The 13,477-nt window shown below is 40.5% G+C and overlaps 1 protein-coding gene across 1 annotated transcript in view; it reads left to right on the top strand.

Annotated features, from left to right (window-relative positions):
• Nucleotides 1-13,477, top strand: part of Ganc (glucosidase alpha, neutral C) — a 68,593-nt gene that overhangs the window by 24,340 nt on the left and 30,776 nt on the right. The window contains exons 8-13 of the mRNA XM_004623508.2: nucleotides 1,885-1,981; nucleotides 2,973-3,153; nucleotides 3,371-3,524; nucleotides 7,940-8,175; nucleotides 10,702-10,828; nucleotides 12,324-12,403. Coding sequence (XP_004623565.1) covers nucleotides 1,885-1,981; nucleotides 2,973-3,153; nucleotides 3,371-3,524; nucleotides 7,940-8,175; nucleotides 10,702-10,828; nucleotides 12,324-12,403 — 875 coding nt within the window. The remainder of the gene's footprint in view (nucleotides 1-1,884; nucleotides 1,982-2,972; nucleotides 3,154-3,370; nucleotides 3,525-7,939; nucleotides 8,176-10,701; nucleotides 10,829-12,323; nucleotides 12,404-13,477) is intronic.

Here is a 13,477-nt window from a genome sequence, read left to right as displayed (position 1 = left end):
TGTAGGCATTGCCACCATGCCCAGCTATTAATTTTCTATTTTTATAGAATTTAACTTATGGGAAACTAAGTTCTTTAGCTTATCAGATCTAGTATTCTTTTGTTGGGGGGGAAGTACCAGAAATTGAACTCAGGACCTTGTATATGCCAGGCAGGCACTTGTGCCACTGAGCTGTATCTCCAACCCAGATCCAGTATCCTGATTCAAAAGTTCTTGGCCTTTTTCATGTCTCCTTGACATGCCCATAGGTTTCACATACCCATTTATGACACTTCTCATTGAATTAGTCATCTTTCTCATTATTGGACATGATAAATGATGCTCACAGCTTAAAAGAGGAAAGATGTAATTTAGCTCACACTTTGGGGAATTCAGTCCATGGTTAACTGGCTCTAATGCAGACATATCATGGCAGAAGGCATGGAGAAACAAAGCTGCTTATTTCATGGTGACTGGGGAGAACGGAGAGCAGCATCTGAGAAGAACCAGTGAGGGCCCTGTACAGTACATGTGTTTATACCTCCACGACATACCCAGGAGCATGCACTACTAACCAGTGAGGTGTTTCTTAATCCAATAAAGTTTATCTGTCAGCATTTACAGGAAGTGGGGTTAGAGTTTGTCCCTTTAGGATGTTCTTTTCTGCTACATGGGGGTATGTGGTTAAAAAAATGCTTATTTTCCTTCTTTCTGCTTACCCTATAGAATAACAAGCCTTCCTCAACCCCTTGAGAATCATTGTTCTGTTTATATTTACAGCACAGTACAGTGATTGCAAACCTTTTAGAGCTGTCAGTGACATAAACAGCCCACAGTAGCATGCATGCCATAGGTTTGCCACTCTTGGCATAGTATAATGACCAAGGTTGAAAGAATGTAGAATTTTTTTTAAATAGGGGTAGTGTTTATGTTCTCCTTTCTGTAACAAAATATTTTGGACCTTTTCTTTCCACAAACACCTATAAATAAGGACCATTTTGTGTCAGATACTTTAACACAAGTGTAAATTTAAGTCAATTTTATATGTCTAGTTACTTGCACTTTTCCCCTACCACTAAAATAATTGTGAAATAAAGGACCTTGTGTTTGTTTAAAGGAAATTTGTATAACTACAATTACACAAAAATAGTATTTTGAGGAGCTAGGAAAGGCTTTCTTGGTTATCCTTGACATGACAGTCCTTATAGGCAACTATGAGACAAGGCTGACAGTGAGAATTAGTAACCATGTAGAAAATATTCATTCACCTAGAAAACATTAAAAGTGTTCAATAGTCTGCTCTCCAAAGTAAAGAAGTAAGGGCTGGTGAGATAGCGCAGTGGACTAAGCACATGCTTTGGCAAGCACAGAGACCAAGGTTTGATTCCTGGTCCCACATGCTACACCAGCCCTGCCCCTGGGGCATGGTGAGTTGGCTGGGCATGGTGAGGTAGCCTGTAATCCCAGCAGTAGGGAGGCTGAAAACAGGAGGATCACTCTGAGTCTGAACTGCATAGTGAGACCCTGTACCAAATACGTAAATGGAAAAAAAAAAAAAAAAGTAAAGAAGTAAATGATGTATTTTACAAAGATTCAAATGAGGAAAAGACCCTAAAATGTTATAACTACTAAGGTAGCAAACAGGTATGCATTTTTTTTGCATTTATTATAAATAAGGACACAGCTTCAGTTAAGGCAATGTGAGTAAGTGACAGGTTTTACCTAGTGTTCTAACAGTACCGAATGCAGTCTCTTACAGGGTCAGGGCAGAGCTGATTGATCAGGGCAAGTTTAGGTCTCCCTAACACTGGCCTGGTCATCTTGATATACTCAGAGGCAACAGAATCTCCTTAACTGATGGTCCTATTGAGAAGTAAAGTATAATCAGCATTCTGGTCTTTACAGGTCCTTCCTCCATTGGCTTAGATTTCTCCTTGCATGGATTTGAACACGTCTATGGGATCCCACAGCATGCAGAATCACACCAACTTAAAAATACTAGGTAAATGAAAACAAGAATTGTTACAGGCACTCTGGTTTGATAGTACTTGTAGAACTTTAAGAACCTTCCTTGGATGATCACCCAAAGCAGAACTTTTCACATTTTTTTAGTAAAAGCTAGACAATTACAAAAACTGTAACACTGAACTTAATACAGAAGAACCAAAAATAGGAAGCTGCTATGATTGAAGCAAGGGAGAGATCTTTCTCTCTAGGTCTCGTGCTTACCTTGCAGGGCTTTTTTGTGGAACTTTGGGAAAATGCACTGTGAAAGATCACAGACCTAAAAAAACAGCATCACTCTAAAGAGAACAGTGAGCCAGAGAGCTGAAAAGCATGGCATCTCATTGCCTTGATTCCCTCGGGGAGGTCATTTCAGGTTTATAGGAACAAATAGATCTGAGAGCCGTCAAACTAAGAAGGGGAAAACGAGAGACAGAAACAGAGACAGAGAGAAACAGAGCCTGGCCAAGGGTGCCAGGTCCCTGAATTGTTCACCTGACAGGCATAATGACAAGTCCTTCAGAAACTGCTGCTCTCGCCTCAGCCTGGCTCTGTACCCCACCTGCACCCCAGTTCAGTTCCTGATCTTTCCCTGCTCTGCTGTGGGAAAGCATGTTAAAATATCTCCTTTTGTTCTAGCTGCAGAGAACACTCACAAAAATGCATCAGAAAATGCTTAGTGTGTGCTTAGTTACAGAGGTGTCACGGGAGATAGATCTCCTCTCAGAGGAGATATTTAGAAAAGAAGGCTAAGAGATAGGGCTGCTAAAGAAACCAAAGAAGGAGAGTCACATTCACCCACGTTGGTTCGGGGAACCTTTAGGGAACTGGTAAGTGTTCTATCCATGAACAAAGCATCTTTGGAGGCCAGGGAAATAGCTCAGTAGAATAAGCGTTTGCCTGGCAAGCACAAAGGCCTGAGTTCAATCCCTGGTTCTGCAAAAAAAAAGCATCATTGGTGGTAATTTATGGTGGTCCTATTGTTTTAGGGATGGAGATGCTTACCGTCTTTATAACCTGGATGTCTATGGATATCAAATATATGACAAAATGGGCATTTATGGCTCAGTGCCTTATCTTCTGGCCCACAAACTGGGAAGAACTGTAGGCATTTTCTGGATGAATGCCTCGGAAACACTAGTTGAAATCAATACAGAGCCTGCAGTAGAGGTGAGCTGCGAATCATGGTTGCATGTCCTACTTACAGAGGAAACACAAAGTTTGCATGCTAGGCAGAGCTCTCTTTTGTGGAGGTAATTTTCTGCCACCAGAAGTATTGGAATGTAATCAGTGAATGTCAATTGTACTAAAGGAACAGACTGACATACAATTGGGTGTTGTAGGTTAGAGAGAAATTTCTCGGATTTTCATTCCATTCCTTTTCCAGTATGTACTGACCCAGATGGGCCCAGCTGCTGCTAAACAAAAAGTCAGATATCGAACTGATGTGCGCTGGATATCTGAAAGTGGAATCATTGATGTTTTTCTGCTGACAGGACCAACCCCTTCTGATGTCTTCAAGCAGTACTCGTGCCTGACAGGTATGTGCATGTAGAAATACCATTTTCAATTCCGTTGGATTTCCTTTGTCTCATGTATTATCACTGTAAGCTAACTTTTGTTTAATACTATATAGAATTTATAAACAACTTCAGCATTTTGAGTAGCAAGCATTCCTCCTCCTTCCCTCTTCACATTCAACCATGTTAAACATCATCCTGGATATAGAACTGTCCACTCCCTAACCCTTCCCATTTGCCTTTCATGGAGCATTTTTCTGTGGGTGTTAATCTACCACTGACTCAGATGGTGAGTAGCCCAACCTAAACTTTTGCACTTTTTTTCAGTGTTAAAATATTCCACTCAGAGCTGGGGAGATGGCTCAATAGAATAAGTGCTTCCCTGGCAAATGCAAGAGCCTGAGTTCAATCCCCAGTTCCGAAAAAAAAAAAAAAAAAAAAAATCCACTCATTTAAAAGACAAAATAAACCACTGATTTTAGCAATAAATCATTTTAACTTTAAAAGATGATAAATCTTGGTCAGGATGGAGCCCTGTGGTTGGATATTTGCCTGAAAAAAGTCCCAACGCCTCCTGTGATCATTGACAGAGCTTTTGGAATGTGATGATGTCACTGAGATACTATATTCATTGCTGGATCAGTCCATTGATGAGTTTATAACTAAATGTGCTGTTAGAGCTGGAGCCTGGTCAGAAGAGTTGGTGTACTGGGAGGGTGGTCTCGGAGGATCTCTCGCTTTGTGCACTGCTTCCTAACCACCATGTGATGAGCAGTTTTCCTTTGACCAGGCCCTTCCACTATGCTGTTGACCATACAAGGACTGAAATTTCTGCAACATGATACAAAATAACCTCTCTTCCTTTAATTTGTGGGTATCACCTATTTGTGAGTAGATATTTTGTCCCAGCAATGAAGAAAGTGACTAAGATATATAATCCAGTATATGAAAAACCTCAGAGAACCCACTAAAGGGGGGAAAAACTACTGGATGTAAATTTAGCAAAGTTTCAGGATACAAGATCAAAACTCAAAAATCAATTGTGTTTCTATGCACTGTCAATGAAATAATCCTAAAAAGACATTAAGAAATCAATTCTGGGTGGGCCTAATAGCTCAGCAGATGAAAGTGTTTGCAGGGAAGCACAGGGGCCAGGGATTCAATCCCTGTGCCTGCCATGCAGGCCCTGCCCCCAGGGCACACTGAGAGGGCAATTGAGACTGGGCAGTGGTGGCCTTTACCTGTAATTCCAGCTCTTGGGAAGCTGTAAACAGGTGGATCACTATGAGTCTGATCTAGTAGTGAGACCCTGAATACTCTGTAGACCCTTTCCTAAAATCAAAAGGAGAGAGAAAGAGAGAAATAAAACAATTCTGTTTATACTCCCATCCAAAAAAGTAAAACACCTAGAAGTAAACTTAACCAAAGAAGATATATTAGTCAACTTTCCATAGCTGCAATGGATCCCTAAGGCTTGTAAAGAGAGGTTTATTTTGGCTCACAGTTTTGGAGGTTTCAGTACATCACTGATTGGCCCATTCCTTTGGTCCAATGGCAGGCAAGTCATTGTGTCATGGTGGAAATGCATAGTGAAGCAAAATACTAATGTTACATCCAGGATACAAAAGAGAGAGAAGATGGGGCTGGGGAGATAGCTCTGTGGTCTAAGTGCCTGCCTGGCAAGTACAAGCACCAGGGTTCCATCCCCGGTACCGCGTGCTGTGCTGGCTGCTGAAACCAGGCATGGTGGGGTGCGTCTGAGCTGTGAAAGAGACCCCATACCAAATAAATAAATATTAAAACAACTTTAGAGAGAGAGAAGAGATGAGGGTTCCACAGTCCCTGTGGAGAGCAGGCCCCAAAGACCTAAAGACCTTCAGGATCCACCTCTTAAAGTCTCTTATCACTTCCCATCAAGCCTATCGGGGGACCAAGTCCATAGGCCTTTGGAAAATATTCCAGATCTAAACTATTGCAGAAGTGAGAGACTTGAACAATGAAAAAACTACAAAATATTCCTGAAAGAAGACATAAGTAAATGAAATGCATACTTTTGCCTCCTTTCAGATATAAAGCCATCTTTTTTCCTGTCTTCTCCCTTGGTTGATAATTTGGCTGGATAAATTGAAATTTCTTTGTGCAGAATTTTAGTTTCCATATTGACTTCCGGCTTCTTCCTCTAAAACTATACTTAGTTGTATTCCTTTACATATAACATATCTTTTCTCTCTGAAATACATCTCTTTAATATTCTGAAATTTTATAATGAAATTCCTCAATGCAAATCATTTAAAGTAATTATTGTGCCAGACCCTTTCAGTTTTGAGATTTGTGTTGTTCAGCTGTGGGAAACAGTTGTGTATCATACATTTCATAATTTCTTTCCCTCCTTTTTCTCTTTTTCCTCTTTTGATTTTACAGCCTTTTCCTTTTTCATCTATTTCTGAGCAGTGTTCTCAGTTCTGTTTGCCAGGCTTTCGTCATATTTCTAATGTCTAGGAGTACTGTCTTATCCTCTGATTATTCCTTGTTTCTATTAGTTTGTGTTTATTTTTTGTTTGTTTTGTTTGGTCTTGTTTTGTTTGTGGCCAGCTTAGCCTTCCCTGGTGCCCAGGGATCAACTGCCATCCCTGCATTTGCCTAACCTTGCCTAAGCAGGCACTTTAGACCACTAAGCTATCTCACCAGCGAGTTTGTGCTTATTTTATGCTAGCCTAGTCTTATTGAAGGACACAGTATTCCTTTTCATCTCTAGAGATGTTAATGGTAAGGTCTTGATTGGTTCCTTACATTGTCCCTGTTTGCTGAAGATCTTTTTATTGTATTTTTTTAATTTGAGTTCCTGTCTCTAATTTTAGAGCTTTTCCTCCAGTGCAGCTCTGCCTGGCAGCTCTGTGTGCCTGAGCGTCTCACATGCTAGTGTTATGGAGGCAGGTGGGGTGCTCTCCTCCCTGTGCAGCTGATCTAGGAGCCAGGACAAGCTCTTCTCAGCAGCATCCCCCTCACAAGCACTCTGGAGAAGCTGCCCTGGCTGTCAGCAGTTACCGTCCTTCCTCTGCCCATCACCTTGTAAATTTTTGTTGAAATGATTCCTCTTTCATTCTCTTTGTTTTTGTAGCTTTATTCCTTGTTTACTCTGATTTTAGTGAGACTTTAGGAGGAGAAAAATATAAATGGTCTACCAGAAGTCTTACATGACGTTTTTACAATATTTCCTGATAATTCTTAAGTCATATTATGAGACAAACCCTTGGCCTTATTCATGCTAATGGTAGGCAAGTGTTCTACCACTTAGCTACATGTCCAGCCCCTCACTTAACTGTATAAAGGTTATACTTGGCCAAATTTTTGTTGGCTTCCTGTAAAAGAAGATTCAAAATTCCTAGCCCAAACTACAGGGCCCTTTAAAAACTGACCTTCTTCAGTTCCATTTTCTCTTGGTCTCTCTTCCCCTGTGGCATTTATTTTCCCTAAGCCTGTCATATTATTTCCTATACCTGAAACACTCTATTTGTTCTCCTTATCTGGGAAGGACTTTTTTTTTTTTTTTTTTGGCAGGCTCAGGCTGCCTTAAGGGCAGGTCTGGTAGGGCATGGGGAGCTGGGGATCAAACCATGGTCCCCTGCGCCTGACTGGGTTTGCTCCAGCAGGTCCTTAAACAACTGAGCTAACCCGCAAGCTCTGTTCTCCTTATCTGGGATATTCCTCCTTATTCTTCAAAATCCAAACCAGGATCACCTTCTCTGTGATGCCTCTCAAGACCCCATTTCGCCACAGGCAGAATTTATTAACCTCTTTGTGGTCCCACAACATTAGACTGATACCTTTAATATAGCAATTATACCTAAGGGCAAAACTTTTTTTTTTTTTGAGGCAGGGTCTTGCTATGTAATTCAGACCGGCCTCAAACAAACAGGCTGATCTCAAACTCATGACAATCCTCCTGCCTCTGCCTTCTGAGTGCAGGGCTAAATATTTTATTTACATGCCTGCCTCATCACCCAAATTGTGACTTCCTTTTGTTTTTTGGGGGAGGAAGGGTCTACAGGGTATTCAGGGTCTCACTACTAGATTGGACTCGTAGTGATCAGCCTGTTTACAGCCTCCCAAGAGCTGGGATTACAGGTGCACGCCACCACAGCCCAGTCTCAATTGCCCTCTCAGGGTGCCTCTGTGGGGCCACCACAGCAGGCCAGGGGATCGAACCCCAGCCCCTGCGCCTGCTTGCAGGTGCTTAAATGCGCTGAGCTATTTGGCTGGCCCTTGACTTCCTTGAAAGGAGAGACTGTGTTTCCTGTCTTTGACCTTCTATTTGTAATATGAACCTCAATGCTCAGTAACCTGCAGACATTAAGAAAATGTTTACCAAATCATTATCACAATAATCATTATTTACTGGGATGATCGCTGACTCAGCTGTCATTGTTCCCTTTTAGGTACTCAAGCCATGCCCCCTCTCTTTTCCTTGGGGTACCACCAGTGCCGCTGGAACTACGAGGATGAGCAGGATGTCATGGCAGTGGATGCAGGATTTGATGAGCATGACATTCCTTATGATGTCATATGGCTGGACATAGAGCACACTGAGGGCAAGAGGTACTTCACCTGGGACAAAAAAAGATTCCCAGACCCCAAAAGAATGCAAGAGCTGCTGAGGAGCAAAAAACGTAAGGTAAAATAAGCCACCATTTTGAAACTTTTAAATTATAAAGTTCTTTAAGATTTTTAGATTTGGCCATGAAAAATATAAAAAGAGATGGTGAAAATAGTATCTTCAAATGTAATTTTAAGTGTTATAACAGAAAATGAATGGTGAAAAGGCAATGACACGCTCCATCACTGCCCCAGTTGTCTGAGGCCCCAGTGATGAAAGGGCTGAGCCTGTCCAGTCCCATTTGCTGCTGTGTCCCTGTAGCAGTGTGATGAGAGGCCACACACAGACTCACTGGATTTGACACTGGAACCAAATTTTGAGTCTGTGCATGATGCCTCATCATACTACTGCAGGGCCACAGCAGCAAATGGGACTGCTACAGGAAACATATGGTATTTCTTTAAAAAATTAAAAATAGAATTTCATCTGAAGTGTAACCACTTCAGGTTACATACCCAAAGGAATTGAAAGCAAGAACTCAGCTAGGCATGGTGGCACATACCTGTAATCCTAGCACTCTGGGAGGCTGATGTAGAAGGATCACATGTTCAAGCCAGCCTGGGCAACTTACCAATTGAATGAGACTCTGCCTCAAAATAAAAATAAAAAGGGGCTAGGATATAGGTCAGGGCGAAAGCTCTGGATTCTATCCCTAGTATGGGGAAAAGGGAGATTTTTTTTTTTTAAAAGCAGGAACTCAAACACATATTTGTATACCTATAGTCAGGGCAGCATTAGTCATGATTGTAAAAGGATAAAATAAACTGAAGTTCCTCAAGATAAATGAGCTGACTAAAAAAATAAAATTAAGAAAACCCTTGTGGACTACATATACAGTGGAATATTATTCATTCTTAAAAAGGAAAAAATTCTGGGGCCAGGGAGATAGCTCAGTAGAATAAGTGCTTGTCTGGCAAGCACAAGGGCTTGAGTTCAATCCCTGGTTCCACAAAAAAAAAAAGGAAGAAATTCTAATGCATGTTACAACATGGGTAAACCTTGAGGACACATACTAACTGAAGCAAGCCAATCAATTAAAAAAAAGCAAATACTGTTTGGTTTCATTAGTTTCAAGTAACTAGAATAGTGTAACTTTTATAGGCAGAAAGTTAAAAAGTTGTTGCCAGGAAGGAATAAAAGTTTATTGTTTATCTCTTATGGAGTTTCAGTTTTACACGAGTTCTATAGATTGGTGCACAACAGTGTGAATATATTCAACACAGTTGAGCAATACATGTAAGAATGGTTAAGATGGTACAGCTTGTGTTATGTATATTTTATCAAAATTAAACATCTTAAAACTTTTGAACAATGAATTAAACGTTAGCCCATAAGATGGATTAGAGATATTTAGAAGGTTGTTTCAGCCAAATAAAGTGGTATTACAGACCTCAACTAGATGAATGTGATGTAATAGAAGGACAGGAAGGGGGCCGGGGAGATGGCTCAGTAGGATAAGCGTTTGACTGGCAAACACAAGAATCTGAGTTCAATCCCCGTTTCTGCCAAAAAAAAAAAAAAAAACAAGGACAGGAAGAGATGCTAGAGACTTGGAGCTGTGGTACATGGCTTTTCTCAGATCTCCTTCCTAAGTCTACCTGTATCATTGGGCTTGGGATTGTTTGTTTATTTTTCAAATGTTATTTTCCTTTCTTTAATATTTGCTTTTATAACCAAACATGGTGGTGCACCTATAGGCAAGAGGATCACTGCAAATTCAAGTCCAGCCTGTGCTATATAGTACATCCAAGGCCGACCTGAACTGCGTAGTGAGACCCCATCTCAAAACAACAATGAAAAATTTGCTTTTATCAGTGTTGTCTTAGCCTCTAAATGTCTAGGGAGCCAGGACCCTGCCTCTTAGTCCCTTAAGTATAGCATCGAGCTGCCAGCTTTACAGAAAGATAGCTTAATAAATGCCTCTTGGGCTGGTGAGATATCTCAGCAGACTAAAGTGCCTGCTTAGGCAAGCTCAAGGACCAGGATTTGATTCCAGTACCACATGCCACACCTGCCCCAGGGGCTCCTGGGTGTGCTAAGCCAGAGACCAAGTCGGCGTGGTGACGCACACCTGTAATCCCAGCACTGTCAAGGCTGCAAACATGAAAATCACTACAAGTCTGAACTGCATAGTGAGACCCTGTACCAAATACATTTTAAAAAATAAAAAATAGGGGCCAGGGAGATGGCTCAGTTGAATAAGTGCTTCCCTTATGCAAGCACAAGGGCCTGAATTCAATCCCTGGTTCTACCAAAAAAAAAATAAATAAATAAATAAATAATTTTTTTTTTTAAAAAAGCCTCTTAAGAATACATATTGCTTAGGCATCAGTAATTGCAAAAGTATATTGGTCTGGTTTTGATATCAATTTTAATTTTCATGATCATATGAAAGGTTAAAGAGTTTTATTAATGTCTGAAGTATTTAAATATGAATTGTAGTTGTTTCTGAATAAAATTTGAAGCCTAAAACTATGGTAAAAATCTATAAATGAACTTGTCATGTAAAACTGATGAGATCTTCAACCCTTTATGTCCTGACAGCTTGTGGTCATCAGTGACCCCCACATCAAGGTAGATCCTGACTACTCAGTGTACATTAAAGCCAAAGAACAGGGCTTCTTTGTGAGAACTCATGAAGGGGGTGACTTTGAAGGAGTGTGCTGGCCTGGTACGATATCATTTTATATTTACTATATTCGTGTGTTCAATTCCAATTAACGAACAGTACATGGCTGTTATTCTTGTGCCTTGTAGATGTCTCTTACTTCTCTAGCTACATTTTAAGCACTTTTAAGAAATAGATGGCATTGCCTTCTTAGTATCTTTCTTTTTTGTGTGTGAAACCGGGGATTGAACTCAGGCCCTTGTGCTTGCCAGGGAAGTGCTTATTCCACTGAGCCATCTCCCCAGCCCCTTCTTAGTATCTTTTATAACATCCAAAGCATAACTTTCTTTAGAAGAATTTCAGTCAGTAATCAAATGAACGAATGTCAAATTAGCAAACCTCAGTGACACACTATTTTTCTAAGCAAATAGACATGAAAAGTAAGGAGAGAGCCAGGCATGTTGGTAAATGCCTATGATCCCAGCACTCAGGAGGCTGAGGCTCAAGAATTATTGTGAGTTCCAGACCAGCCTGGGCTACAAAGTGAGTTCAAGGCCAGCCTAAACTGCACAGCAAGACCCTGTCTCAAAAAGACCTACCCCCCCCAAAAAAAAGAGGTACAAAGGAAAAAGTTTCCTGAAGGCTGTCTCTTATGATTGTTCTCTGCTTTTTTAGGACATGATTTTGGCTTCCCAAACTTTCATGAGTAACCTCAGATGCCTCTGGCAACTACAGATTTTCATTTCAAAAGTTATTAATGTAACCAGGTGTGGCAGCACATGCCTACAATCCCAGTACTCTAGGGTGATTGAGGTAGGAAGATTGCTGTAAATTCAAAGCCAGCCTGGGCTACATAATGACTTCAAGGCCAGCCTGAACTGCATCACAAGAACCTGTCTCAAAAAGACAGATAAATAAATAAATAAAATAAACAAAAATTATTAGCTTGAGCTATGTGTGATGGTATGTACTAGTGATACTAGCACTTAGAAGGCTGAGGCAAAAGATCACCAAGAGTTTGAGGCCAGCCTGTTCTACACAGTGAGTTCAAGACTATGTCTCAGGCTGGGGAGATGGCTCAGTGGAATAAGTGCTTCCCTGGCAAGTGCAAGGACCTGAGTTCAATCCCCAGTTCCGAAAAAAAAAAAAAAAAAGACTATGTCTCAAAAAACAAACAGACAGAAAAAGTTATTTAAAGCCACGGTGGGAACTCCCCCAAAACAAAAGGAAATTGCCCCTTTGTTATACCATAGAACTTTATTACAAACTCACACAACGTGTAAGAAACCCAGGCCCTTCTTTTCTCTCCTGGAACCAATGAAACAGATGTCTATGTTCTTTTCAAAAACTGAGGGGCCACTGCATGGTCTGCTCATTGCCGCTAGAGTCCTGTACTACTTTTATTCACCTACAGAGGATGCCTCTCTCATCTCTCTTTTATGTTTGATGCAAGGTACCCATTGATTATGTAGTTCTTGCATCTGATATCTTCTTTATAACACATCTTACAGTGAAGTCCACCGCTCCTAACAAGCTGTTTTCTGCTCTGCCTCAACAGGTCTCTCCTCTTACCTGGATTTCACCAATCCCAAGGTCAGAGAGTGGTATTCAGGTCTTTTTTCTTTCCCTGCTTATCAGGTTTGTTTCTGTTCTTTTACTCATTCCTAGTTAACTTCATAAAAAGAAAGAAAAAAAGTGATTGGATAGAACTCTGCTTCGCTGAGTAACTCTTGATGTGTGATGCCTGTGTGAAAAGCCAAGGGTGGCCACGACAGGAGACTTGGGCAGTGCTGCGAGAGGTGCCGTGTGTGCGACTTAATACACAAAAGCTGTGACCTCTACCTCCATTATAAGAGATTTATTATATTTTCAAATTACTAATACATTTTAAATATAATATAGTATTCTATAGCTGCAAAAGAGATGTAATAAATGTAAAAATATATAATGTCACTCAAAGTAAAGGATTTATTTTAAAATCTTGTGAGAACCATAAAGAACTGAAAAAGCTATATCGCCAAACCTGGAGAACTGTTTTCAGTCAATATGAGCAGTTGATAATAATGCTTTTGGTGATGGTGATAATGAACACATACTGAGTACAATGTAGGTGGCGAGCACTGTGCTACACTATTTGTCTTTTTTTTTTTTTTTGTCTTTTTGTGACAAGGTCTTGCTATGCAGTTCAGGCTGGCCTAGAGCTCACTTTGTAGCCCAGGCTGGCCTAGAACTTGCAACAATCCTCCTGCCTCAGCTTCCCAAGTGCTGGGATTACAGGTGTGCGCTACCACATCTGGCTGTGCTATACTATAATACCATTTTTTTCTTCACAATAACCTTCTGGAGGTGGACCTGTAATTAAATCTAATCCCACAGACAAGGAAATTAAAGCATGGAGAATTTAAAAACCTACCAAGATTACATATCCAGTAAGTGATTTACCTAAGATTTGAACTCAAGTCTGTTTGCTTTCCAACGCCACATCTTAACTTCTGAATTTTTTACTTATCTTCTAGACACTAATTTCTGAGTATTAATTTTGTAGCAAACAATTTAGAATATGGATAGATGACTCTTGAGCCAAGTATGGCCATGTTTATTCACTCACAAATCATCTATGGCTCTACTATGACAGAATTAAGTAGTTAAGAGATATTATTTAAAAAAAGAGATATTGGGCTGGAGAGATGGCTCAGTGGTCTAAAGCACCTA

Source organism: Octodon degus, unplaced genomic scaffold, assembly GCF_000260255.1.
Source record: "Octodon degus isolate 3935 unplaced genomic scaffold, OctDeg1.0 scaffold00002, whole genome shotgun sequence".
Lineage (NCBI taxonomy): Eukaryota > Metazoa > Chordata > Mammalia > Rodentia > Octodontidae > Octodon > Octodon degus.
This window is presented reverse-complemented; position numbering and strand designations above follow the sequence as displayed.